This window comes from Pteropus vampyrus, unplaced genomic scaffold, assembly GCF_000151845.1.
Source record: "Pteropus vampyrus isolate Shadow unplaced genomic scaffold, Pvam_2.0 Scaffold1100, whole genome shotgun sequence".
Lineage (NCBI taxonomy): Eukaryota > Metazoa > Chordata > Mammalia > Chiroptera > Pteropodidae > Pteropus > Pteropus vampyrus.
In genome coordinates this window covers 60,602-87,171 of record NW_011889881.1, presented here as the reverse complement: position 1 = coordinate 87,171, position 26,570 = coordinate 60,602, and the positions used below count along the sequence as shown (strand labels likewise).

Below are 26,570 nucleotides of genomic sequence, written 5' to 3'. Positions count from 1 at the left end.
AGATGACAGCTTGATTCTGTGGGCCAAGGTCTCCCCAAGGGTTTCTGGTAGCAGGGGCCAGGTTGGGTGTTGTGGGCATATGTCTTCAGTCTGGACTTTGTTACCAATTGGATAATCTTGGTCTTGTGGGCCTGAGGCTTCTGAGTAGTTCTTTTTAGGAGATCCCGGCTTGGTGCCAATTTCCACAGTCTCTGTTCTAGTTTCTGTTCCGTAAAGAAGGCTCGTTGTTGTGGGCCTAGGATTGAAGGCAACATTCATTCAGAGAGGCCAGGCGTATAACTGTGGGCCCAGGCATTCCCTTTGGTCTCTTTTAGGGAAAGAAAGAAGAAATGCTGTGGGCCAATTTCTCAGCTCTACTTCCTGGAAATAGGAGAAGGGATTAGAACTGCCATCCAAGGTCAGCACTCTGGTTCCTGATTAGAAATCCAGGCAGGAGACAAGTTCCTAGGTCTCGAGTTAAGATTCTCTTATGTGAGGACAGGCTTGCTCTGTGGGGTAAGGTCTCCTATCTACTAGTTTTCAGAGAGATCTGGCTTAGTACCATGGGTCCCAGGCTTCCTTGTACTTATTGTTAGGAAAAGACAGGCTTTGTGCCTTGGGCCCGTGTCACCCTCTACATCCTTTCAAGGGAAGAAGTATTGCTAGTATAATGGAAGCCTCCATTCTTCCCTTTGCGGGCCATACACTCTACCTGAGTTTCTGTTCACAGGGGCTACCTTGGGTGGAGTGTGAGTAGTTGTTTTGTCTAGTATGTTATCAATTAGATGTTCTTGACCTTCTGAGCCTGTGCCTGGACACTAGTTCCTCTAAGGAGAGTCCAGGCCTGGTATCACATTCGTAGGTCATCATTCTAGTTTTCCTTGCATAAAGACAGGCTTGTTGCTGTGGGCCTAGGACACCACTGGACATTCGTTTAGGAAGGACAGGCTTAGATCCATGGGTCCAGGCCACCACTTCAGTCACTGTTAGGAAAGACAGAAGAAATGCCATGGGCCAAGGTCCCAGCTCTCCTTCCTGCAATAGGTGAAGGGATTGGAACTGCAAGCCAAAGTCACTACTTTCGCTCCTAACAGAAAGTCCAGGATTGGAGCCAATATTCTTGTTCTCCAAGAAAGATATTCTTGCCAGACAAAAAGCTAGCCTTGCAGTTTAAGGTTTCCTATCTACTAATTTTCAACGAGGACAGGTTTGATGGCTTTAGACCAGGGCTCCGTTTTATTAGTGTTAGGGAGATACTGTCTTTGGGTCATGGGCCGGGGTCTCCAGTTTACATCTTTGGAAGGGAGGACAATATTGTTACCATGAATGGAGGTCTCCTTTCTTTTTTGTAAGAGTGGACAGCTTTGATCTGTGGGCAATGAACTGCACATTAGTTTCCGTAACAAGATCTAGGTTGTTGGTAATGTGTGAAGGTATTTAGCCCAGTCTGTTCAAAATTAGACAGTGTTAACATTGGGGGCATGGCCCTGCGGAAGTCATGACAGGATCACGTTACCGCCTTGTGGGAATCACGTGCCCATAAAGAGATGGGCCTGTATGAAACACAGGGTGATCATGTGACAGATGGGGATGACGTAGTGCTCCCTTTGGAATGACAGCTGCATATCACTTGATAAAATTCACATAAACATTGAGAAAACATTAGTCTGTGTATAAGAGAAGGTGACCGAGACAGCCTCCTAACTGACCTCCAATCGAATGTCATGTGCACATTACAAAACTTCGGGACAGTGCTTTTTGGACCAAACTGTGAGAATTTGTGTCCTCATTTGCATGAGGACAGACCTATTATAGACCAGAAATAGGGATTTCTCTCTCTTAAAGTCAGCTCCCATCTTGCTCAGAGAGTATACTTTCCCTTTCTCTGACTGGAGCTGAAACACCAAAGATGTTTTACCAGTCCAGACCAGAGCAGAGCTGTCTAGCCTTGCGCCCCAGGGCTGCTTCACAGACGTGCTGCTTCATAATTGAACTGTAACAATGCTGAGCTGTTTTCACAGCTGTGCTTTATCACAATCGAGCTGTTTGCACTGAATTAAGTTTCCTTCTTCACCGCACCGCAAATTGGGAATTCTTGTTAGCCTTGAGCTGGTGCTAATGACCATTGATTGACAAGAACAACAAATGAACCTGGTTGGAGCTGACTTATCTGAGTGCTATCGTGGTGATGAGACGCCTCCTGCTGGTGGGATCCCTAGCGTCGGCAACCTGAGAGATGGGTTCTTCAACTGTTTTTTTGAATCCATGTGCTACTCAACATTTTACCAATAAAGTCCCTTTTTGGTGGGGTGGTGGTGGAGGTGTTTGTCTCAAGTTAGCCAGCTAGTATCTGTTGCTTGCCATCAAACAGTGTTGTGGACACACCTCTGCAAGGTTGCTGGCACTGCAAAGGCAGCATTGTGTCCTAAATCCCGTGCCACCACATGTGGTTTCAAGTAACAAGAAAGCATGGTAAATAGAAAACAGAAGATGAGATGAAAGTGATCAATATAACTGAGTCAGTAATCACAACTTAATGAAATAGGTTAATTTCCAATATTAAAATCTGTATGCTCAGGACTTAATTCTCCATTCCCTGGGATCCTTAAGAAAAAAACACTCTCACCCCAAAAGGCCTTTACTGTTTTGTAATGTGTAAAATAAGTACCAGCTTAGAGCAGAGAAGGCTGTCAGGCAGAGTAGCATGAGCTTATAATCCAAGGGTAATGTTACGGGCTGAATTGCGTCCCTTTCCAAATTTGAAACTCTAGCCCCCAGTTCCTCAGAATGTGATTTCTCAAAATTAGAGTCATAGCATAGAGATATCATAACACACAGTGGGGGTGGGGGGTAAGGGGCAAGGGGCGAGGAGAGAGAGAGAGAGAGAGAGAGAGAGAGAGAGAGAGAGAGAGAGAGAGAGAATAGTAAGTGCTCATTACCGCAGCTTCTGAGGCTGCTCGCCCAGACTCATTTGCCCAGCAGGAAGAGAACCTACCAGCAGAAAGTGGTGTGTGGGGCAGAGGCTGATCTCCTATAAGCAGCCAAGGGGCTGCAATGTGCAATGTGAGGATGTGAATGAATTGGGAATATAACCGCATAAAGGAAAACCAAAGAGATCTTGAGTTGTTGCAGGCTGATCATGTGATGTGTTCTTTAGAGTTATGATGAACTCTTAAATCTCCATACATGGTGACAGGAAAATGAAATAAGATGAAATAAAATACAACACAGTAAACTAACATAAGAGCAAGGGGTAGCATGCTTGGCGGAGAAGGGATCTGGTGAGGCTCTCTGCGGGTCTTCCCTCTTCTGCATTCTGGGGCAGTCAGGGGCAGGAGGAGCTGTCTGCCATTGGGGCTTTAGAGGAAAGTTCAGTTGGTCTTTTCAGTTTGGGCCACCTGGGGTTCCTTCCAATCTCTGCAAGCTTTTAGGTGAAGAATGATTGATGGCGGTTATTAACCTCCTAAGTTGAAAGCATTTCCACTTCCTGGTGCTCTTCTGTTGTCCAGGTTATAAATCCAGCCACCTTGGCTTCATCAGATTCTATGGGAGCCATTAGATTGCCTGAAACTCAAGCAGATGACCCCACTCAGGTGAGCCCAGCCAGTCTGCACCTTTGCTTTTAGGTCACAAGGGAGCGCCTTTCTGCAGCTAGTTTCTCTCCTATCCTCTAATCCACAGTACTCATTAATATCTGGTTAGTATTCCTGAATCGCAATTTTGATCTTGTCACCCTACCATCAATGAGCCCTCAACTGTTACACTCAGAATAGAGATCAGAACTTTAATGCATCGCTCAAAGCTCTCCCCAGTTTGACGCCAAACCACCTTTGTGACCTTACTTATTACTGTGTGGAATGATATACTTCTGGTTCATTTCTTTACCGTATAAATATCTATCTCAGTATCTTATAACTGAGAGACATTCATTAAGCATTTATTGCATGAATAAATGGATGGATAGATGCACCAAAACTTTGAAAATAAGCAATAGAAAAAGACTAAATTGGGATTCGGAAATTAGCAAATTTGATTTCTGTGTCTTTCTTATCCTCCCCCACCCCCATAACCTCTATCTTTGATTTCTTCAATTTTATTTCCCTTTCCTTTCAGTTGAGAGGGCACAAAAAAGGAGATCGGTGATGGGCGATCTGGGATCACTTGCAACATCCTTAGATAGTATGGAGACTGGCTTCACTTGAGTGTCTTTCTTTAAATCTTTCCTGGTATTTTTATCTGAAAGAAATCTCAGCATGAAAAGGGTATATGTTGCAATTGGTTATCATGGCTGTGGTCATGGATGGAGGTGAGATTTGAGCTGGAACTTGACAGTGGATATTGTTTTAATAAAAAGAATTGACATAAACTCCACGAAGAAAAGAGCTGTAGCCACCTTGTTCTACTGGGCCTCCAGTGCTTATTATAGTACCAAGCATACAAAAGATAGTCAATATATGATTCTTCAATGAGTCCACCATTAAATGAGCAAAGGATAGAGAAAAAAACACTATGTCTGATGAACAATAAGGTCCATTTAGCTGGAACAGCAAGTTCTAGTGGGAAAAAGGTTGAAAAGCAGTGTTTAGCCAAACTGAAGAGGGCTTTAGTGCAGTATGTTTTTAAGTCCTTACTCCAGCCGGCATCTTCTGCCTAATTCAGAGTACTCCATCTATCTGGTAAACTATCCCTAAAAGAATCTTCCAGAGAGAGACCAGGTAGTATTAAGTAACTGAGGAATTGTTAAGAAGATAATTTGTGGCAGCAAGGCTTAATAAAAAGGTCATATATGGGAGTTCTGCTCCTTTTTTTTTGTTTTGTTTTTGGCTTGAACCTATGCATAATGGTGTAACTCAATTAAAAAAAAAAACTCAAGTAAATTTGGAGAGTACAACGACATCAGGCCAATTCTTCCTTCCCTGGGAGTGCATCCTGGAGGGATGAAGCCTCTCACATAAGCTATGTTGTGTATGGCCTCAAGGCTGACATGATGTGGGAGAGGTAGAGTAGTGAAGTGGAGGACAGTGTCTCACAGGGGACAAAGGACTGCTGGGGAAACCAAGGATTGTATTAAAGAGATTGCAGAGTTCTATCACCTTAGGACCAGAGGAGACATCAGAAGGGGGCACCTGAACAATGCTCAAGGGACTAGGTGGTCGTACCCAGGTCAAGATGTCCAGTAAACATTGCTTCCAGTGGATTATACCAAGAATATCAGACAAATCAAATGCTTAGGGGCAGGATGAATGACAAAATCTACTGACATTTCATAGCATTTAATCATTTAATAATCTGATTTATTTTGTGTGTAGGCTAGTCAATTAGTGTTGATTAGGCAATGTAGCAGTGAGTCAGCTCAGTGCCCAGTGTTCTAGTCTTGTGTTTCCAATTCCACCACCTGTCCCCTTTGCTGCTTCCCTGGGCCTCACTGATGGCATTGGCAGTGATTCTAGAGCTCATATCTCTTATGTCCAGAAGAGAGGATGGCTACTGGTTTTAAGACTCTGCAGCATCTTCAACACTCACTTCCTGCCTCTCATTCCATGGGACAGTGAGGGGCTGGGCCAGGCTGCTGTGCTGCACGTGGCAGAAGTAGGGGCCTGTGTCCCGAGAGGGGATCTTCACTGACACCCAGGACTGGTAAGTACCATTTTCACTGAGAGCAACGTCTCCCCATAACTCATTCTCCACTACATTGCTGGCCCGAGTCCAGTACAGACTGATTGGCTGTGGGTAGAAGTTGTAGGCCAGGCACCTGAGGGTCCTCTTGTTTCTTGGGCCCACGTGGCTGGTGATTGACACAGAGGGAGGATCTGTGGAGGAATAGAGTGTGGAGGTTGAGGGTCTGAAGGACTCTGTCCCTGCTCATGTCTCCCCCACCCCTGGAGTCAAGAATGAGCAGAGCTCTCAGCTCTCTATCTGAGGAAAAGTTTACAAAAATCAAGGAAGGTGAGGCTTTCCAGGAGCCTTTCCTGTTAGATCTGAGAATGTTCGAGGTTACTCTCTTACCTTCTGGTGCTCCCCCATCCCTAACCCCATATGTTGACTTCTGATGGCAAGTAACTGTGAAAGCTGCATACATTTTTCTATTATTTCCTCAAACTTTCAGTGGACTTTGTGGCTTCTGCCTCTCCCAGTCTCAGCCCCACCCCTTAGTTCTGCCTGCAGTTCTGCTCTTCAGATCCTTACCTGCTTCCCTTTATTACTTCTTAAACCAAAGTCTCAGCTCATGACAATCCTGCTCACACTTACTCATCCTCACCCTTCCCAGGCAAACATTTTACATGCCTGTTTCTCCCCACCGCTAAGAAGGAAGCATATTGAAGAGAAATGACTACAGATTTTTCCTGAGATGTTCCCCTGACTTCCCATCCTGGGACCACCTTGGTCTTTCTCAGCTCACCATGGTGGAACAGGACATAGGTAACAGTGGGTACCTTGTCGGTCCAGATAGATCCTGCTATACTGCAGGTACCTCCGCAGCATCTGGGGGCACTCTTCTTTGAGGGAGGCCTTTGCCCGCTGAACAGAGCCTTCCGTCTCCCACTTCACCTTGGTGTTCAGAGCTGCCTTTTGCAGGGGGATCCAGGCTGGAATTTCTGTGTTGAACTTGATGTAGTCCTGTCCATCGTAGGCAACCGTCCAGAATGCCCCACAATATGTGTTATTCCGAAGCTTGCAACCGAACTTTTCCTGCATGGTGTGATTCCCTGCATCAACACAAACCCCCAGAAATCAGTCAGCCTGGCATCAACTCCGTCGCAATAACTTACTCCTCCACAGTTTGCAACCCAACGGTAAGAAAGGATTTTGAAATCTAAGCATAAAACCCCTTTATCTTGACAAATAGGTTATAAGAGACAGAGAGGGAAACTTGGTTTCCTTTGGTGTTTTAGGCTGGTCTGAGATGAGATACATTCTTCTTACCCAGGGGATTTCAGAGAGCTACAGTCTGTGGACAGATCTATCCCCATGCAGCCTCTCTTAATGAACTTAGTTTGAGTATACTGTGAGTTCTTAGCAACTAGACACAAGCACCAGAAGTGCATTGCCCATTGAAATAGAACTTATTTGTAGCTTAAAATTGATTGTGCAATCTCTTTATTTTTCCAGTTCTATGTGGAATTGATGTCTCCAGTTGAGTCAACATAATTTGATCGATTCTTCTCTTTTTTTCTGTTGTTTGATATCATCAAACAAATCTCTAATGCCCACCTCCCTTCTCAGCCAGAAACAACTCTTAGATATCAACCTCCTTAGGAAAGGAAGACAGAACCACTTAATTTTGATTATAAAAGTAGGTGTTTACCCGATACTGATTAATGCTATGGCACAGGCTCTGATACCAAGCTATCTGAGCTCAAATCCCAGATCTGTCTCTACCACCACCTGGCTTGTTGCATGAACTTGAGCCAATAACCTGTTGTGCTTCATTTTTCTCATCTCTGAAATGAAAATAACGATAGCACTATGTAAGAGAGTTATTGTGGTCATTAAATGCATCAATACATGTGCCTAGTACATAGTGCTCAATAAATGTTAGCTCTTATTATTTTGTAATCCCCTGTGTTCATCTCTTTATCCTCTTTTACTCATGATAACTCACACTGACATTTCTATTTCTGCCAGTCGAACTTTGTTCTGCTGTCCTTCCCGGGCATCTGTGCCTCATCTTCCCCTATTTCTGAGCACAGCCAGGTTGTTTTCTTACCAGGGCTTCCCACTCCACATTCTTCAGATTTCTGCACAACTCTTGCCTCCTTTTGGAAACTTTCAGATTTCATGTAGCTTCTTGGGCATCTTTTTGTATTCAGAAACACACCTTTTGACACTCACCCTATAGTAATTTAAAATCACCAGTTTGCCATACCTGCAGTTGGCTGACTTGCGGGGTAGGCAGTGTGGATTAGGAGAAAGAATGCTGGGCTGAGAGACATGAGAACTAGTCTCTGCATTCTGCTCTGTACTGGCTCCTTACACCACAAGCACACAGATCTTTCCCTCCCTATTCTGCTCCTTGTGGACAGGAGTGTCTTGATGATTTTTATGAAACACCAACAGTATGTGATTTTGAATTCAACCCTTCCTAAGCTCCTAGTATGAGCTGTCGTTTGTTCTAGCTACTTTCAGTTATTAAGCATATTTCAATTGAGCAACTATTATTGGCTGTTCTAGGTGATGGGAGCTCTAGGGAAGATCAAGATAGGCTACGTTAGAGCCCACATGGAATTTACCTAGATTAGTTTCATGGCATCTCTTGGAGGCAGGACTCAATGCTCCAATATTTACAGATTCGGACCAGATAATTAAGAACATGTTCACTGTCAAAGAGCTAGTGACTGGCAGAGCCACCACGTGAACCCTAGTCAGAATGACCTCCACGTTAGCTCACTCTCCACCTAATATCCTGTATGGGGATGAGTCTGACAACTTCTAAAACGGGATCCGTCTCAGATGGGTGGGGGTGTGGAGCTAAATGATTAGATGTGCCTGGATAAGGGCTGATTCTAACTCCACTTCCTGTGAAAGTTGAGGCCTGGAGTGAGAATGGGGGAAGCAATGGGGAGGAGGATAAGAAATGTCTGTGAATTTCTAAAAGTGCTTTTGGTCCCTCCTTCGGTATGAGGAGTATTTCCATCCTGCAGACTCCTTTCCATTCACAATCGCAGTACTACCTCTTGGGCTGCCTCTTAAGACCCTCCACCCCAGCAGTCCACAGTCCACTGACCTCTGTCCTTTTTATAGTCCATGATGTCTTTCAGATTCTTCAGGAAGAAGTCCCCCCTTGCCTTCTGACGTTTACTTACTTCCTCCCAGTCCTCCATTCCTTCCACTTGTCTCCATGGGCCCAGAGGCACAGCCTTTCCACTCTCAATATCATAGTGGAAGAAGGGCTGGTCATTGAGGAAGCCAGTGGCCTGAAAGCCAGGGAGGCCTTCAGCAAGCGTGGACACCCCGATGGAGTGGAAGGTCAGAGAGTAAGGCCCTGCAAAAGAGGAGAAAACTTTAAGAAATGGGGTACATGAAGGAGAGCGGCAACGTGGGGCAGCAGAGGACCAGGAAAAGTGAACTGGTCACTGGACCTTGATCCACTTGCTGTCATCCTGACACTGTTGGAACTTCACTCGAGAGAACGGGCTCTACTTCTATTCTGGGGATGATATTTCAGAGTCCATTTTGTGTCTTCGCTACATAGTTTCTTCTCTTGGCACATCGAAGACCTTATTTCTTAGCCCCCTTGTAGGTATATTGGAACAATATGGTCGAGTTCGTCAAAAGGGAGTGTGAGTGGAAGTGATGTCTTTCTTTTGATCAGAGGCCTTGTTAGCTGGTTTGACCCACCTCTGTCTCTCTTCTATCTTGGTAATGACTGTTGAGGACACAGGATGAAACAGAAGAGTCCCAAGATGCAAATAGCCAGGATCCTTGTCACCCCTTAGAGGATGGGAAAGTTGCCTTGCTCATGTAAAGTATTCAAGTTTATGTGAGCAAGAAATAAATATTTGTTGGGTCAAGCCACTAAAATAGTATTTGTTACCGGGGCATAACCTAGTTGATCTTGACAAATGCATACAGTTAGAAAGTGTAGGAAGGAGAACTGAGTAGAAACCTCAGGAAATGACCCAGAATGAATCAGCACAGGGTAAGACCAGAATGGATTTTAGAATTCCCAGGGCTCTCCCTGCATTTAGGTGTGAGGCAGGGACTGGAAAAGGAAAGGACATTTTCATAATTAGTTCCATAATGTATTCAGCATATAACTCTCATGGGTGTTACTAACATTGGAGGTCAAATGGCAGATTCTTAGTTTCAGTACTGAAGTTGCTAATTAGTTTCTAAGTGTGATTACCATTTTGCTCAGTAGATATCGAGTAAAGCAGAATACCCGCCATAATGTGGGTTTGCTTCATCGAATCAGTTGAAGGCCAGAAGAGAAAAGACCGAAGTCCCCAAAAGAAGAAGAAATTCCTCCTCTAGATTGCCTTGGACCCCAGACTGCAGCATCATCTCTTCTCTGAGTCTCCAATCTGCTGACCTACCCTGCAGATTTCAGACTTGTCAGCCCCCACAATTGTGTGAGCCACATCCTTAAAATAAACCCCTTTTTCTCTGCGTGTACAGACTATTATTCTATTTCTCTGGAAAACCATGACTAAATTAGATTTTGGTGTAGGATGTGATTAACATTCTAAACACAATCAATTGTTATAAAACACATATTTGGACAGTGTGAAAATGTAACGAATTCTAAGCTTGCACAGTTTAGCTTACACTTCTTCATTTTGAAGTTCTGTGTGCCAAAAAACAGCCTCATACTTTGTCTTAAAATTGGCTCTGGCTCTTCCCAACCTCTGGCCAGCTTCTCTCCTAGTCACTAGGCTTGCAGGCTCCCTGTCATAGTGTCTAACTGTGGAGTGGGAAAAAGATATTTTTCCAGCACCACCCTTCCAATTAACCTGCCTTCACATTTGCTCTTTGTGGTTCTGTTTCTCTCCCTGAGAGTCAGACCGGTATATTCAGCCATGGGAAGGAGGGAAGGAACAAGAATTTCTTCCTGTGTGGCTCCTTCTCTGTCCTGGCTGTATGATCACTGGAAGGTCATTTTGCCTCTCTGGGTCTTGATTTTGTTCATCTGACAACTAAGAATTTTAGAGAGTGATTCTTAAGGTCTTATTTAGCATGAGTCCAGAGGCTCCTTGAATGCTCCTAGAAGTGAGCGAGCTGACTTAGGTGACAGCTTCAGACACCCGTTCCCAGAGCACACTTGCGTTTCCTAGCTGCAATAGGGTCTGTTTTCTCAGCCCATCTATTGCATTCATTACCACCTCTTCATTCTTCTTCGTACACAGCCCTTGCTTCCCCACTCACCATCTTGGGTCTCCTGGGAGACTGCAGGACTCAGAAGGAGCAGCAGAGACAACAGTACAGGCACTATTGTGCTCATGTTTCCTGGCTGGAAGGTTCTTGACTTCCTCAGGTTCTAGCGCTTGGAGCAGAGTACTTGGGGAGAGAGCCAAGCATAGTTTGGGGAATGGCTAGGCTTTGAGCCCTGCCCAGATGAGGTGAATGTACAGGCCAGCGAGAGTGCCAGAATGGTATCCTCTCCTGACTGTGAAAGAACAGGATATAGAAACCAGGCTTGGCGGATGTTGTGGGCAGTGAGTCTACATATGGTCAGCCAATTTAGAGCTGAAAGAGCTGTCTGTGATTGGGTCTTTGTCATGGGTTCATGTTGTGGTATTTGTTGCTTCTGTTGGCAGGAAATGTATTTACAGTACTGCTTTCACAGTGTAATTTGGACTGTCCTTCTCCTAACGACCTCTGAGTCTCTCCATTGATTCTGAGAGCTAATTGGTAAATAAATGTATTTTCTGCTTAAAGTCAGAAAATGATTGTGTTTCAGCAACTAATGATATGACTGCTAAGAATATTGGGGTAATTATTGGGGCAATGTTGTTTTCAGGCAACAGTTGCTTAGGGAAATGGAAGGAACCATAGGTGGTTATGGGGCCAGATTGAGGCCGAAGATAATGAAGATATGGATATCTTGAGGAGGTTCTTACAGGACTTGATATGCAGTGGAAAGTCAAACAGATAATTGAATTATCTCCTGTTATCGACTAAAACATAATGTTAATTGAAGGCAAAATTTTAGTTCCCCAGAGGATGCTACCATAGGACATTGTGAAGAAGCTGCAACTTCAAGGACTAAATCTGGAATGGTGGAGACCATAAATGCTGGAAAAATGAAAGAAAAGTATAATAAACTCAGAAGCAGAAATTATGGACCCAAAGCATAGTCTGAAAAGCAAGGAATTTCTATGATACAGAAGAATTCTTTTGTCTTTTCTAGAGGCAAGGATGAAAGATGAAAATTTAATAAGGCCTAATGATTAAAACCTAAGAACAAAAAAATGCAATTTCATAACTTAATTTCGAAAACCTAAAAAGTCTAATAGAGAAGAAAGCTTCACCAGTGAAGGAAGTCTAGTGTGGAATGGCATCAGGAAAGGCTTCATGAAGATGTGGTGCTTGAGCAGGCCATCAAACAGGGTAGAATTTCTGTTGGCCCCTTGGAGGCAATTTCATAAGAACAAGGATGGTGAGTGTTATTGTCCACTTCTGTGTCTCTAGTGCTTGGCCCGGTGCCTGACAGAGAGAAGACAATCAGTAAACACTTACAAAAGAAGATCAATGGATGAATGAGCAAAGACAGAAAGAGATGGCACCAGACCTATCTGAGGGTCATTGAGGTCAGTTTGGTGGAACGGAGTTCAGGAAGAAGATTGAGGGAGTAGGGCAAGTAGGGTGATATATTCAAAGGGGAAGTTGGAGTCAGATTCTGGAGGGCCCCCATCCAATGAGCTTCCAGTGCTTCCAATGAATGAGCACATCCCACTACTGCGTCTTTTCCCTCACAGCCTGTGTTCTCTGCACACCACATCCCTCTAGGTCAGCAGTTCTTAGTCTTTGGTGCCATCTACTCTCTTGCCAAGACAAGTTTTATTTTTCTTAACTTCGAGAAATTATTTGTTTATTGTTTCCTTTCATGATAATTTTTAATGCATTACATAAAACACATAGAACAAAGAGGAAGCCAGTTACATGGAAATGAAGGTCTTTCCATGCACCCTTGGGAGCCGGTGGGCTTTTTACAGAGGGGTTCCCCAGATGCAGAGCAACATGCTATTTTAAAGTGACTGAAGACTTGTTAAGGAGGAGATAATTTGTGGCAATGAGGCTCTCCTGGAGTGGGACATCCTGAAAGTGCACTTGAAGTTGATCCAGTCCTGTAGGGGAATCTGCTGGTGATCTGTGGTCGGTGGGCTAGAAGTGACCTTGGAAGGACCCACATTTAGTTCTCTGGACCCCTATGTCCTTCCTGGTGTGACCAGTCAATGCTTGTGGCCAGGCCCCAAATTCAGGTCACTTCCATAATAGGACTTTGTGACCCTCCCCTCTCAGCTGCCTCATACCCTCCTGGTCTGCAGCAATCTTTCTGTCTCTTCTTGGCAAGCTATCATAGCCTTTCACAACTCCTCTGAAACTTGAATCTTTCCAGGAAGTTTCTCTGGATTTGTGAAAGGCTTTGTGCCCTCTCCTACCTCATACCTGGGTCCCCTGCCCTGCCTTTCCTGTCATAGGAGGTGGGCAATCACACCTTCCAATCTGCCTTAGCCTGGGCTATTCATATGGACTTCTGGTTTCCTCTTTGATCTGAGAAATTTGTCCTGTTACGTATTTGTCTTCATTTGCTCAAAGGAGTAGAATTTTTTGTTTGAAATGTCACTGGCTGGTTTATTTCTTTTTGAGTTATTAGGTTTTTCTTCCATTACTAAATTAAAAATACTAATGTGAGAGAGTAATAAAGGACCCTGTGCGTTATCCAGGCCACTTTCTTCCCGGGGAGCTCGGGACAAGAACAGAAATTGAACCTAGGACACTTTTTTGAATTTCAGGAGTGGGCTGACAATGTCCCTTTTTATCCCCATTTTTGTCCTGTACCTGGAGCTTTTGAGAGTACTTTTGTGGGTTAATTAGGATTCTGAGGACCACTTTTCCACACCTCTAAAGTCTCCTCTTTCTCTTCCACTGGGTCATCTACCCTCTTATATCCCCTCTCCTTGATGTTTCTTGGCCCTTCTCTTGCTCACTGCTGGTGAGTAGAACATAAGAAGGTGTAAACACTTAGTCTAGGTAGTAGGCAATCTCTTTGAGCATCTCAGGGCACTCCTCCTCCAGACAGGCCTCAGTCACTTCACTGATATGCTCTCTGCCTCCCACTTCTGATTGTTATTCAGGGCTGCGGGGTCCAGAGAGACACATGTCAGGATTTATTTGTTATTTTTGATGAATCTGTCCATTATAGGCATATCTCCTTGTGTGTGTGTGTGTGTGTGTGTGTGTGTGTGTGTGTGTGTGTGTTTCACGCCTGAGATCGCAACCCAACATTCCTTGAAAGGTGTGAGACTGTGAGACTGTGAAGGTATGGCCTCCCAGACTCTCTACACAGGTGGTTGTTCTGGCTTCATTTTCTGCTTTGTTCATGGCATTGTCTGCATCTCTGTTTTTTTTTTTTTAATTTTAATGTTTCATTTATATTATTTATTTTATCCTGTAAAGTTATAAAAGCAGTTGAGGCTTGGGTCAAATATTCTATTTTAAATAAACTACCACATTGTTACTTCCATTGACATACATAATTTTTTTGTAATTCCTTCCTTTTCTGTTAATCATTTCCTAGTAAAAATTCTTTACTTGAGACAATATATATTTTTCAATGCTTGGTTTATGCAAAGTAATATGGTATTCAAAATATTTTTGGTTTTCAAAATATTTTTTCTTTATTTTTCACATCTTTTAGCTGGTTAATTTGGATCTATTTACCTCGATGCGTCTAAATAAAATGCTTTCTCGATGTTTCAGTGCTAGGCATCATAAAGTCAACATCCTGGAAGATAAGGATTTACATTCTTTCCTTTCCTAACCTCCACCACACATGCCCATTATCCCTCTTCCTAATATAAACATTATAAGAGAATTTAGGTTAGGTCTATATTCATTGTTTTCATTATTATGACTATGTAATACCTTTACAGCTCTGCTATGTAGTAAACTATAATTATTTTACTTTCAACATAACTCTTTGTTCAGTGGAGCAAATAATAATTATTTTTTTCTGTTCTTATTCAACTGCAAACTCCTCACCAATCATATTAATCTCATTGCAAGACATTCAGAAATTCAGGTTTAGACAGGTTGCTCTCCATACCTGGGATCTCCCTTTCTCACTATCATTGTTGGAATTCCATCTCTTACCCATGTAGCATCTTCCATTTCCTAGATCCATGTATACTATATACATCTTCCTTTCTTAGCTTATTTTTCATTTTGATGATGCATATTACCAAGAAGTTTCTGCAGGTAAATTTTTTGAGTGCTCTTATATCTGGAAATGTCTTTATTATACCCTCACATTTTATTGACAGTTTGGCTAGGTATAGAATTTTAGGTTAGAAATAATTTTCTTCAGAGGTTGAAGGCATCTCTCTGTTGTTGTCTAGCTTTCGCTGTTGCATTTGGCATGTCTAGAGTCATTCTGATTTCTGATTCTTTAATGTGTGATCTGTTTTTTGTCTCTTTTAGAAGCTTGTAAAAATTTTACATTTTCTCTAGCTTTTTGAAATCTCATAACAATATGCGCTGGTATGAGTCTATTCCTTCTTCTCAATTCTTTCTTTATGGAACACATACTGTATAGCTTTTGGACCTCCTGGTCATTTATTATTGTATGTTCTCTACTACTACCTATTTCTTTTTCTTTTTACTCTAGTTTCAGGGAGGTTTCCTCAACTACCTCCCCCTTGGCTGAAGGCCCCCACAAAGAAAATGAACCATCTTCCTGCTCCTGTGCTTGACAAACAATCTGGAGCTTTCCAGGAACAGCAAGAGGGGCTGGAGAAGAACACCCAAGGATGAGGCCTCTTACTCTCCTTGACAGAGAAGGCTACCCACAAGAGACAGAGGGACTGTCGGGGATTGTGGGACATGAGCCATACCCCCATCAACCACTCACAGCTGAGGAAGAGGAGGGCCAAGGAGGGCAGCAAGAAGGAAAGTCAATCACTCATGGCTACGTCCTGCCAGGAGAACACTGAGCTATTGCACTGATCACAGCAAGTGAGGTTGTTCCTCTGCCTTATTCTTTTGGAAAGCCCAGGTAGGAAGACAGATGCTCTTCTCTTTCCTCCATGATTGACCTGAGAACCAGAGGGTAGTATACTGGGTGATGGTGGTGAGGGGCCTGGCTGCCAACTCACCACCCTGAGGTGCTGTAGATTGGAGGGGGCACTGCAAAGTTTTCCCCCACACCTCCAAGCACATACAGAGTGGTAAGGCAGTGGGCTGTTCTAGCCCAGAATCCTGAACCTTTCCTGTGTCCCACATCCATGAGAATCATCAATGATCAGTAAGCTAGTCCTTTCTGATGCAATCCTGCCTCATCAGTAGGAGCAATCAGCTTGTGAGTCAGGGAACAACAGGTTGACTGCACGCAGAGGTGGGGTTGGGGGAAGGATAAGGGGAGGGTGCTGCTGGGAAGGATAATCTGCCATAGGCCTTGAGATTCTGGCACATTCTTACTGGGCATATCAAGAATAAAAAATCTGTGTGTTTTTGACCCAGGCCATTTCTCAGGATAGTGTTTGCAGTGAGCAACCTCAAGGGATGAGGTACTAATCTCCTTTGGAAAAAGATCAGGCTTGTGAAAGCTGACTATAAAAGCGTGCATTCCTCAACCTAAGTGTTTCTTGACTGCACTACAGGCCTATATCAGTATAAAATCCACCTGAGTCCTTTGGAGTAACTGTCTGGGAGTTAGGGGCCCAGGAGCACCCTGGCCAACACAATGCTCATGCTGCTTGCTGTGCCATGATCACCAGTCTTTTGTTTCTATCTCAGAGCTCTCCTGTCTTCTGCCAGCACTCACAAAATAGTATAGGCTAATTTATAGGCTTGTAAGTAGGGTAAAATTCTAGACTTTGACAAGTACCTGTCTCAGGAGACAGTCCCATGCCCCTCTTCTGCTTTTGGATCCTGGCTGGCAAAGGGGACTTTGCATGCCAAGCTGGTCAACTAACCCTGGGGGAGGAGGGTTGAGCAACAAAGGCCCTTCTTGTATAGATACGATGGTGCAATTTGGGAAACCCAATCCATCATTGCTGGAAAAACAGGATGATGCAGCTGCTGTTGCCAGCATCCTGGAACTCCGAGGCGGACACCTTACACCTAATGCCCTCCCTTCAGCAAGGTGGAGCCAGACATTTGTATTTGTGTTTGTTTCTTGAGTCTTAGCAGTATATCCCATTTTGCCACAAGAGGGAGCCTATCGGTGGATAGGGAGAAGAAAATCAGATCTGCTGATGCTCCTGATTCAGTTGAATAAAGTTTATTTCTTCTGGTGTCTTGTGAATACTGAGGAAACAGACATAACGACATTCATAGATATTCCAAAAGCAAATAAAAATTATTTTTAATCTTTAGATTATTTGAGACTTTTCTTTCCATCCAACTTTAGCGTTCAATTACCTTGCTTTTATTCCTATCCCAAATTCCTGATGTCCCCATCTCCCTCACTCATTTTCAATAATTCCTCATTGTTTTCCCTAACATGAACACTTGCTTTCTAGGGTCAGTGTAATCCCTACTTAGGGCTTCAACCTTCTTCTAATTATTCAAAATAGTAACTCCTAACTAGGATTTATCCAATACAGTGAGCGTTATGGTTAACGATCCAGGTTTTATAGACTGTGAACAAATTTCTTAATTCCTCTGTGCTTCAATATCCTCATTGCTAAAATGGACGTTATAATAAGAAATTTATTACAGTTTTTTGAGAAATGAGATAGCATGTACTTGTTACATAAATGGCATCTACTATAACTACCTAGTGTCCTCCTCTTTCTGTCTTTATCTGTCACCCCTGTTACTCATAACTTCTGATCATAACTTTTCTGTTCCAGTCAACATCCTTCCCAGTCTCCTGTCCCATAATCACTCCTACTTAGGAGGCAGAGTCCAGGCTATTTTCCTGATAGCTTCTGCTGGAGATTCCAGATTTTCTACAGCTTTTTTTGGCATTTTGTTCTCAAATCCCACTCTTTATCTCTTATTCTGTGCTTTGATCTCAACAGTTCACCAGGTTTGAGGAACATGTCTCTTGTCTTGTTCTGCCTCTTGCAGTCTGTATGATCCATATAAATTATTTATTTAGAGTCTGCTTTCTCATCTGTAATATGGCCTAGAGGATCCTTAGAGTTTTATGTAGCTGTAATGGTCTATGGAAAGAAAAACAACATTTAGTGAACACCTAGCATGGACTATGAACTATGGACTATATTTACTGAGCAAGTTCTAAACGTCAATCAGTGTCTTTGGCAATGGGGTGTACAGGGCAGATCAAAAGACACAATGCCTCTGCCCTCATGAAGATTACATACACTAGTTTTAAAAACTGAATTCTCATGACAAACACTGATGCAATGTAGCCTGAATGATTAAGTCACTTGATTAAGTCCCTATAAAAAAGATAGTGACTGGTGGAGCCACCACATGAACCCAAGGTTTGACTGACACCCAAGGTTGGCTCACTCTCCATCTAACGTCCCTGGGTGTGAGTGAGTCTGATACCTTATTAAGTGGGATCAGCCTCAGACAGGTGGGGTTGTGTAGCTGAGAGATCAGATGTGCCTGGTTAAGAGCTGACTCTGACATCATTTCCTGTGACAGTTGAAACCTGGGAGTGAGGATGGAGAAATGATAGGAAAAGAGGAAAGCAGCTGTGTTGTTGGGGAAGGGGATGCAGAAATGTCTGTGTTTCTACTTGTGTCTTTTGTAGATCTGTTAGGGCTCTGATGTTTTGTTTCTACTAAGTCTCCTTTTCACACCTACTTGGGACTGCCCCTTGATCTTGTGAAAATAGCACATCTGTACCTTCCATTCACTGCACTTAGTCCACTGGCTTTCTCTGTCCTTGGGATAGACCATGATGTCTTTCAAAGTCACCTTGAAGACATCTTCCCTGGTCTTCTGAACTCGGCTCTTCTCCCATCTTTTATCTGCATCACTGGACTCTACAGTTCCAAGGACTTATTGTCTTCACAATCACAGAGAAAGAAGGCTTGATTTTTTGGGTGGGCAGGGGCCTAAAACCTGGGGAAGACTTTAGTAGGCCTGGAAAATCTGATGTAAAGAAAGTCACAGAACAAAGACCTGAAAAAGTGGAGTGGGGTAACTGTGAGACCCCTTATTGGGCAGCAGAGAGTCAAGAAGGAAGATCTAGTCATTGAGATCAATAGCTGCTTCACAGCATTGCATGCTCATGTGAGCAGAAGGATTTGCCTTTATATGGTAGAAAGTGCAGGAAAGAGAATTTTCTAGAAATTCAGGTAATGAACCAGAGAGGATCAGGATGGAATTAAACCAAGATGCTGTCTCTTTATCACCAGTTCTCTGAGGTAAACTGTTGCTGAGTTAGATCCTTGCCATACTGGTGAGAAATGTATTTGCTGACTATTTGAAAATGTTACAGATTTTAAACCTGCACAGTCTTAAGAAATTACTAGTTTAGATTTTTGTTTCCTCTAGATTTTCATGTGATGATGGGCCCAGGACTAGCTTAGCTCCCTTCTCTCCAGGCCCAGGCCGTTATATCCAGTGCTCTGGGGAGATGTTTTCCTTCTCGTGCTGATACTTTCCTTCTCTGCTGACTTCTCCTCAACCCTTGTTCCTGGTGTTGTCTCACATTCCCCAAAACCAGATAGATACAACCATTGGTGGAAAAGAGGGGGGCGGGGAGAAGAGAAAGATATCTCTTCCTATCATTGTGGGGTATACACTTCTTTCCACCCCCTAACTTTGGGTGATTTCTGCACCCTGGGTGCCCTGCTGCTCCAGGCCTTGGCACATATTGTCAACATATGGCTGTGGGAGGAGGCTGGTCTCATCTTGTGGGAAGAGGAGGGACAAAGAGGGCATTGTCTGGTGGAATGAGAATTCTCTTTACCCTTGGAGGCTTCTCTCCTGGCATCAATCCTCAGAAACTTATTGTGAAAGAGAAGTTTGTCTTAGTGCTTTAGGGTCCTGTCAGAAATTTAGAAATAATTAGGCAGAAACCCCCTCCACCCAGCCCCTACTCCCAAGCACCAACCTTAGCCTCCTCCCCACACTGACCCGGGCACTGTTGACATTTATAAATGGAGCCATTGAAGAATCAAGAGAAATTCATGCAACTTTGAAAAGTATCCCTATTCCCTGGGCCCTGCGCATCCCCCCACTTTCCACCCCCACTTTGGACTTTGGCTGGACCAACTCCACAGCCCTGAATGGTGAGGTCAGAGCTCTCAGTTCCCAAGGAGAACTGTTAGTTTTAAGTAAGTTAGACTGAGAACCCATCGATTGAAGGGGTGGATTTCCATGTGGAAATATCCTATAACACCATGTAAGGTGCATGCGGTAGCGATTCTCCAAGTTCTTCCCCCAAAGTAACCACAGCCTTTTACTCAAATAACCACATAATGGAAAAGGGGAATACTGAGATCTTTTGAGGAAAGTTACATATATGATTTGAGCTGGCAGCGAGAACCTAGAGGATCATCATAGCACATGTAGAGGTTTGGTAATAAATGGAATCCTGTCCTAGCTCCCTCTCATAGTTACATCTTACAGTCAGTGGGTCTGCAGACCCATTTGGTAATAATTTCCTATGTTCTAAAATGTGTAGTTTTACATGATAGATAAACTTAGCAGATGGCTGAATCCTATACAGTTTCCTTGACCACTGGAGTAAAGTTATTATATAGCCAAAGGCAAGTGAGCTATCTCCTGCCCCAAACAGGCCAAGAGAGTAACTAGAAAATATATGGCATCCCGGGAGAAATGGCAGAAATCAGTGGCATCCTCAAATCATTAAGGAATGCATGGCGATGGTCTCCATTATATCCCCCATTTAATTTACCAGTCTGGACTCTGCAAAACAGAATGGATCATGGCAGATAGACTATTGAAGAATTAACCAAGTAGGAGCCCATTGTTTAGCCACTAGGCCAGATGTAATATATTTAGTAGAGCAAAATAACACAACCTTTGTTATATGGTTAGAAGCTATTGATCTGATTAATGTGCATACTAATTCAGTGCTAGAACAATGTGTAAAATCATAATTATTTGTGTGTATTTCAAAAAGTTTACATTTCAACATTAATTCTCATATCTGTCTGGCTAGTTCACAAATAAGATCTCCTTGGAGCTTCAAATTTAGTTTGTTTATCTACAGTGTGATATCAGCGAGGAATTGTAAATCATATTGCCATATTTTTGAGGGGGGGTGTCTTTGATTATTGAACACTTGGCAAGCATATCTTTTGTTTAAGAAGATCTTGTACTGGAGTTATCAGAACAATAAATATTAGCAAAACCCTTACACGACTCAACCAACAAGCATTGGTAAAGAACGCAAGTTCATTAAATTAATTGTCCTCTATATTTTTCAGCAGTTCCACAAACTGGTGATGACTTATAGTATTTACTCAAAGGTTTTATCAACTGTATTTGTAACAATTTTCTTTGAGTCTACTGGCAATTGCATAAAGGATTATAAATCAGATTATAAACCCACCAGCTTGTAGAAGGCCATTAAATAATCTCTTTAAAGTCATGAGGGATAAAAACGGTCAACTTAGAGTTCTATGCTCAACTAAATAACAATTCAAGAATAAGGATAAAATGAAAGCATCTTAATACCAAAGAAGATCAAGAGAGTTTACCCTTAGTAGAGGAACCACTGAAGGTTGTACCCTAAGAAGAATAAAATTTAGCACACTTATGTTCAAAGAAGTGTTTTTCACAATAACTAAGAGATAAAATCAACCTAAATGTCCATCAATGGATGAATGGATAAACAAAATGTGGCATGTACATGCATATATACATACAATGGAATATTGTTTGACCCTAGAAAGAAATAAAGTTCTGATGGATGCTACAAGATGGATGGACCTTGAAGACATTATGCTAAATAAAATAAGCCAGTCACAAAAAGACAAATGCTATATGATTCCACTGATATGAGATATATAAAGTCGTCAAATTCACAGAAACAAAAAGTAGAATGGTAGTTTCTAGTGGGTAAGAGGAGGTAGAAATGGGTACAAACTTTCAGTTTTGTGAGATGAAAGAGTTGTGGAGATCTGCTGCACAATAATGGGAATATATCTAACGTTACTGAACACGTATAAAAATTGTTGATAGTTAAAGAAATAAAAAAGAAGAAGAAAATTTAATCTAGAAGGAAAATATGGGATTCAAGAGGGAGAACTGAGCAAAGAAACTGGTAAACATGTTGGCAAATCTAAATAAGAATTAAGCTAAATATTCTTTCTGCAACACAGAGGATGGATTAGAGGTGAACAAGCCTAGAAGCAGAGACACTGGGATGACGTTTCATTGATTCAATATTGAACTAGGCACCTTCTAGATTCAAGGGACAGAATCTGTACAACTGGTAGATCGACAAGATGTGGTCAGTGAAGAAGATGGCAGTGATGACATCCAAGTTTTTGGTTGGGATCCAAGATGTATAGTGGAGTTAGTTATTAAGATATGGAATACTTAAGCGCAGGATTTCTGTTTTTTTTTTTTGGAGGGGGGAGTATGAAATTACTATGAGTTTATAATAGAAAGCTCTTTAAAGGCTGGTAATTTGGATAATGGGGAAGCTAATAGTATAGTAGTGTTCAGGGTTTAACATCTGCAGCCAGATTGCTTGTTCAAATCCCAGCTTCACTCACTAGCTGGTCAACCTTGAATAAGCTGCTTAACTTCTCTATTCTTCATTTCTCTCCTCTGTAAAAGAAGATAATCATAGTACTTATATCATAAGGTTATGGGAGTTAAGTGAGTTAAAAGCCATAGAGCACTTGGAATATCTGTCATTTATTAAGCACTGAAAATGTTACTGTAACAAAATATTAAATTGGAAATTTTGACTGGGATTTTGAGATGCAATAATTTAGAATATACAACATATATGATATTCTACAGTGATTTTTAAAATGTAAGATGCAATATTTCAAAGGAAAAACAAGCAAATTGATAACAGTTGTGTCACTTGTAAACTCTATACCCACATCAAAGTTGTATAAAATAGCAGAGTTGTTGGAAATTAGAGGATGAGTGGATTAACTTGGAGGAGAGGATATCTTTGGAAAGAGATGTGCTGTTAGTTTCCCTTAAGAGAAAGGGATGAAGGTGCTGCCTCTTGCATCTCAAGTCTAGTGAGAGGGGCTCCAATGTGTCTACTGACTCTTGCCTGATGTATCAAAAAAGCAAGAGATAGGATGCCCAGCAGATGAAGAGAGAGATGTGGCTATATTGGAATTGGCCTATATGCCTCAAGTTGGGTGGCTCTAAGGCTGCATAACTATTTCCTGTGGACCAGATGTGAACATGTCCAAGAGAGAACCAATACGAGATTATCTTATGTTGTGCTTAATAGAATCCCTTGGAAGAGTGAACAAGCTTCAAAGGTTAAAAAAAAAAAAAAAAAAAGAATCCATTTGGCAAACTGTCAAAAAGGTCAAATCACTTAAAAGGTGAAGACTATCCATTTGGACTTATACTTCTCCATAACAATATTAAATGCTAGACAATAGTAGAATGATGCCCCAAATATCCACAGGGGCAGAATCTGGAAGTGAGGTTCTCTCCAAATCTCCTCCTTGAATAGTACAATGTTGGCTCTGGGAGCTTTTGCATGCAACAGAGTAAACAGATCCCTTTCTCTTCAACCACCCACTTATTAGCCCAGCCTTGTCCCTTTCCATTCTCCACCATATCTTTAGAGGGGATTCTGGCTCTAGCAATGGGGGCAGGAATGGGTATAAAGGCAAGTGTCACAGTTCTCACTGGGCCTGGTGGAGTGGGGCTGGGTTCCTTGAGTTGCTGAGGGGACATGGAGCAGATGCCCATCATGTTGTAGGGGGAAGCCTGTGCTATTTCTCTCAGCTAAGAGACATCTTGAGATAAAATTAAGGAAATTTTATCTGTTGTTGCTGGCAAGCCTGCATTTTGGAACTATGCTGAGGCCACTGCCCCCTTTCAGATGATCTGAAAATCCCTGTTTTCAGTTCACTTAGGAGACATTCCCTTCACCCTCAACAACAGAGGGTTATTCTCCACAGCCTATTCTTTAACAGAAGGGCTGCCTGCTCCTCTTGCTGCAATTCTTTCACTCTTCACTAAGGCTGCCAGGAATGAAAAGGGGAGGGGGAGGAGTGGGTGGTGGCAGGAGGCAGGGCCTGTGGGAGAGCTTGAGACCCTGTAGGCTCCAGCCTGAGGACGCTTAGTTGCAATCTTCTTCTGTTGTTGGTACTTCTGCTGGAAGCTGCCAGGTGAGTGCTCATGCTGGGGCAGAGGGTAGCTGGGCTGGCACAGGGCCAGGGCGCAGTTGTGGAGGGTTGCTGCCTGGAGCCCTAGACTGCCTTCTCCAACTCTAATGCATACACCAATGACTTGGGGATGTTATTAAAATTCAGATTTGATTTGCTAAGCTGGGGATGAGACCCAAGAGTCTGCATACCAGTACTGCTGCAACTGGACCACACTTTGAGTAAAAGAATCTAGAATGTTTCCCAGGTCAGGTCGGGCGAGATGGAAGCAGTGAGCCGGGTACAGCATTGTCCTAAGTGGAAATTCCTCCTTCACACCTTAGCTATCTGAGATGGATTCTGCCACCAAGGGAATCATGAAATTTTTCTTGAAAAGAATAAAGATGTATAGAAAAATTCTTACCAAAATCATGGTGCAATTAAGAAAAATCTATTTATATATTTGAAAATCCCCTTAAAATCTGAGCTCTCCTTTCTCTCCCAATTCTTGAACTCACAGGTATTGCTCTTCCAGCTAAAATCTTGACAGGGCTCTGATCCTACCAACTCTCTCCCAAATAGATTTATTTGCAAATTATTTCTTCAGTCCTAGAAACAGAGTGGCATTCCTTGAGTCAAGCTTTGTCAGCAATGCTGAGCTCTCAGCTCCCTAGATCCTGGAGTTCGGCCTGGGAGCTCTGGCCACTGCGGACAAAGCTGCAGACATGTTTGTAGGAGGAGGATGTAGATTTCAGACAATGAGACAGGTGGGCCAGGGATGGCCGAAACAGATAGGGGGAGGAGGAAGGGCTGTGTTTAGGCTCTAGCTGTATAGGAAACTCTCTTTGGTCTAAAGACTTTGGGAGAAGAGCACAATTTTGTCTGAGTGAGACCTCGGAATGTATGTGGAATAAACGTTGTTTTGGTGATAACAGCCATGGGGCAAAGGACATGGAAGGGGACTCAGACATAGGTATGGGAGCTCTAAACCAAGGAGTTCTCGGGCAAGTCCTCTAGTCTTGCTTTTCTCACTCTGCCTTCCAAACCCCCAAAGCTCTGTGGTGAGCTCTGGAGATCCTAGTTCACAGAGCCTCTCAGAGGATATTTGGGTGTCTCCCTATGGGTCTAGGGTGTGCACAGGACAGAGGAAGAAGAACCAGAGATAGGCCCTCTGGAAACTACTCAAATTCCCAACACTTGGAATATGCCAGGCCTGCTCTGTGTTAAATTCCAGTTCTGCTGAGAATGTGATGGAAATGTCTTTAGAGGGTGTTTGGCCTGCAGTTTGAAATGAGAAGGCTGAGAGCAAGATTTGAGAATTTGCCAAATTAGTTTTTAGTCTAGTAACTCTCCAGTAGAGCCAGGGCAGAACCCTCAGAGCCCTGGGTTTGCCTTCCCTAAGCACAGGGACTCTCCCGGACTTATGAGGCAGGGAGGGGCTACAGGCATCCTTGCAGATGGGATTGACTGAGAAGAATGTGCAGTCAGCCTGAAAATGGGCAGATTATCATGCCCCCAAATCCTCTGAGATGCTCTGGTACAGATGTCTTGTTTTACAGAGCTGGTATCTGAAGCCAAGATTGAAGAAGTGATGAACCAGTGCTACCCTAAAGCAGTGGTTCTCAACCAGGGTGAATTTGACCCTAGAGGACATTTAGCAATGTCTGGAGACATTTGTGGGTGGGAGAGGAGAAGCTGTATTACTGGCATCTAGTGGATAGGGGCCAGGAATACTGCTAAACATCTTACAACACATAGGACAACATCCCCTTGCCCCCAAACAAAAATTATCATGCCCTGTCAATAGCACCAAGGTTGAGGAATCCAGGACTAGCACTGGAACTTGACCTTCCTTTTGGGCCTCTGTAGAGCTCAATATCTCTCTAAACAAAATTTATTTGTTTGTTTGTTTGTTTTCTTGCCCAGGCACTTCGCTAAATGCTTTTTCATTCAATAAGTAAGCTAGTGATTTTGTTTTATCGTTGTCTTGATTTTCAAATCCAAAAACAGATTTTGTTTCCTTGTCAATTTACCTTTTATTATTTTCAATTATTCACCTTCTTCCCCTGAATTCTGGAAGAATTATCCAATGTGCTTTTGGCACCCCAATTTTGTTTTCCTCAGAATCTGTCCTATTCAAAGTAGATTTTAGTTGTGGTACTGATGATCTTTCTCCTGCTCTACTTGTAGTGTGGGTTTATACATTTAAAGTCCCTTTACTCTCATTTTTGAGTGTCTTGGGAACGAGAGAGGATAAATCTCTGTCTTCAATCTGCCATCTTTAATCATGAAAACAATTTTGCTTCTTTCTATAGAGTGAAATAAGTTTCTTCTAAAAATTTTAATCCAATTTTATAGAAAAGAATTTTCAGTGGCCTGATAGGCTTCTGAGTCTTCACAATCTATGATGAAGGTAGAAAGACAGGGACTGAGGAGCAGGCGGAGTTTCAAACTCTTGATTCCTAGTGGCTCAAAATATGGTTTCTCACAGTTGGTGGGTGGGGACATATTTCTCTGGTCAACTAAAACCCTTGGAAGCATCTCAGTCCATCCCTTCCAATTGCACAGAAGGGACCATTCTACTTTTTTTGGGCATATGGCCTGTTCTTATCTATTGTTTATGATACCATTTTAAATTGTTTTTTGCATCTTTGTCGGTATTATAATTGA

General features: G+C 42.8%; 1 protein-coding gene across 1 annotated transcript; it reads right to left on the bottom strand.

Annotated features, from left to right (window-relative positions):
* Nucleotides 1–5,289: 5,289 nt before the first annotated feature.
* On the bottom strand, nt 5,290–10,936 carry AZGP1 (alpha-2-glycoprotein 1, zinc-binding). The gene is made up of 4 exons (XM_011386316.2): nt 10,846–10,936; nt 8,705–8,962; nt 6,414–6,686; nt 5,290–5,789 (listed from the first exon to the last, which is right to left on the bottom strand). Exons 1-4 carry the CDS (start codon nt 10,919–10,921, stop codon nt 5,473–5,475), a joined length of 924 nt encoding a protein of 307 aa, XP_011384618.1. The 5' UTR covers nt 10,922–10,936; the 3' UTR covers nt 5,290–5,472.
* Between the last annotated feature and the right edge of the window lie 15,634 nt (nt 10,937–26,570).